Below are 2,594 nucleotides of genomic sequence, written 5' to 3' on the forward strand. Positions count from 1 at the left end.
TTTTCTTTAAATAGTTTTTAAATAGTTGTAAATGCAAACTTCATCTTAAATTCTATATTTAGTACCCTCCAATAATCAATCATTTCTCTTAGTGCAAAATTCAAAACCTCTACAGGGTTACTAATGATCCACAGGAACAAGGCTCTAACCCCCCCCCCCCCCCCCGCCCCCGGGCTGACCTCTGTCTACCTCCCCAGTCACTCTGCCTCCCTCTTCTGTCCTGCATGCCACCATCTCAGCCTGGACTTCTCTGTACACTTCTGTTCTCCTCCTCCCAGCAGTGAAGGTTGAGCACTAGGTGGGCAGAGCTTCCCTAACCCCTGCTGATGCAGACCTTGATGGTCTGCCTTCACGCCCAGCCTACTCTCTGTTCCTCAGTGTTAACAGAAACAGAAGCACATCCTTATTCTCTATAGGGCTCAAGCCCTCTTGCCTTCTGGAATTAGGCTTCATTGAGGTCAATCTTCCTCGCCTTTTCTATATCTTGTATCTCCAGGCACTGCAGACTGCAGCAGGAGACCTCCTACTTCAGGGGATTAAAAGTATTTGTGGAATTAAGGAATGGAATAGGTCAGGGTGTGTGTGTGTGGGGGGGGAGTGGCAGAGATCTCCTAAATCCTGGGTGAGAAAAGGAACTTGTGAAAGAAATTTGTGTTATGCTACAGGGCCTGACTCCACTCTTCCAATCCCTCCACCCCCTTCCTTCCTTCCCTGGAATTTCATTAAGCAGAAAATATTAGAAGTCTAGCTTATCCAAGACAAATGCTTATCACTTTAAAAATCCTTATTTGTTCTCTTATCACTAGGAGATAATGCAGGACAAAACACAATTCCAAAGTCTTGGTTTCCTTTTTCATTCATTCTTGCCACAGCTGTCACACATCAGGTTTGAGGTGTGCAAGGCCAGTTTCCCAACAGTGTGTAAGAGGTTAGAACTGCCTGTCCATAGGCTGTGCAAATGCAAGGGAATCCCTCAGGGACCAGTGGCCACACTGCCTTCTCAGGGCTTTTATAACAGCCTCCTTGAAGTCTTTGTTTCTCAAGCTGAAGACACTGGGTTCAGGCCTTGTGTGCGATCACTAGGCGCTGAGACTGCAGATTCCCAGCAGAAGAGAAGACATGCCTGAGGACAGAAGGTCCCACACAGAAGCCCATCTTCTGACATCGTGGAGGGGGGACCTCAAGTCCCTGATTCCTTACAGCCGCAGGACCCTCTGCACACCAGCGGGGACGCTCAGCCTGGTCCTGCCTGCCCCAGGAGCTGCTGCCTGCAGACCCTCCCTACCTAATGAAGACCTGTCCTCTCACTCCGACTCCACAGTGGCCGCGCTGCCTTCTGATGGCTTTTCTAACAGCCTCCTTGAAGTCTTTGTTCCTCAAGCTGTAGATGACTGGGTTCATCAGTGGTGTGACCACGGTGTAGAAGACAGAGATGATCTTGTTGATTTCGGGTGACAGGTGGGCACTGGGGTGCACGTACATGGAGATCATGGTCCCATAGTAGATGGTGACAACAGCCAGGTGGGACCCACAGGTGGAGAAGGTCTTCCTCAGTCCAGAAGCTGAAGGGATCCTCAATATGGAGGACATGATGAAGACATAGGACACGAGGGTCAGGAGAAAGCAGACGCACAGCACTGCGACCGACAGGACAAAGATGGCCATCTCGGTGACGTGGGCACTGGAGCAGGAGAGTTGCATGAGCGGCGGGAGGTCACAGAAGAAGTGGTTGATCTGGTTGGGCCCACAGAAGTCCAGCTGGGAAATCATCATGGATGGCAGAAAGCCTGTGCCCACCCCTGTCAACCAGCAGAGGGCCACCAGGTGCCTGCAGGTGTCAGGGCTCATGAGGAAAGGGTAGTGCAGTGGACTGCAGATGGCCAGGTACCGGTCGAAGGCCATCATGGCCAGAAGGAAACACTCAGTAGCCCCTAAGAACACGAAGAAGTAGAGCTGCGCCATACAGGCGGAGAAGGAGATGGCCCGGCCCCAGGAGGTCAGGTTCGCCAGGAGAAGGGGCACAATGGTGGACGTGTACCAGATCTCCAGAAAAGAGAGGTGCTGGAGGAACATGTACATGGGGAAGTGCAAGCGCCTGTCCTGGCTCACCACTGCAATGATGACGATGTTCCCAGTGAGGGTCAGGAGGTAGATGACTAGGAAAATGGTGAAGAACAGGGTCTGCCACTCCTGAAGGGTCTGGAATCCAAGCAGCTGAAACTCAGTGACCACAGACACATTAGGGGTTTGCATCGTCTGGGGGCAGGGAGTGCAGAAAACATGTATGAAAAGCATAGGATGCGAGGACAAGAATATTATGACCTCTGGTGTTTGGACCTTCGGGGCTTTTTTGTTTTGTTTTAGGTTTGCATGTGCTGCTCTTGGGAGGTTCAAATGCACAATCCCATGCTCCTTTTATTTGACCACATTTGGATCTGCAGATCAGTGGCTCCAAGCTTCCTGACCCAGTCACTCCCCCGTCTCCTCAGTGAGGATTGCAAATGTGTTCTGTTTGCAAACCTCAGCATGGCCTTGTCTCTCTGTACCTTCAGCAAGTGATCTATTTGACCAGAAGCCTGGGGTCCCCATGGGAG

General features: G+C 51.1%; 1 protein-coding gene across 1 annotated transcript; it reads right to left on the minus strand.

The window, feature by feature from the left end:
• Positions 1–1,281: 1,281 nt before the first annotated feature.
• LOC114083187 (olfactory receptor 11L1-like) lies at positions 1,282–2,253 on the minus strand. Its single transcript, XM_027924369.2, has one exon. The coding sequence runs from the start codon at positions 2,251–2,253 to the stop codon at positions 1,282–1,284; it is 972 nt and encodes a 323-aa protein (XP_027780170.2).
• Positions 2,254–2,594: the final 341 nt, after the last annotated feature.

This window comes from Marmota flaviventris (genome assembly GCF_047511675.1).
Source record: "Marmota flaviventris isolate mMarFla1 chromosome 5 unlocalized genomic scaffold, mMarFla1.hap1 SUPER_5_unloc_1, whole genome shotgun sequence".
Taxonomy (NCBI): domain Eukaryota; kingdom Metazoa; phylum Chordata; class Mammalia; order Rodentia; family Sciuridae; genus Marmota; species Marmota flaviventris.

Coding starts and splice junctions, on each gene's coding strand:
- LOC114083187 (XM_027924369.2), bottom strand. CDS start 2,253: ATGCAAACCCCTAATGTGTCTGTGGTCACTGAGTTTCAGCTGCTTGGA.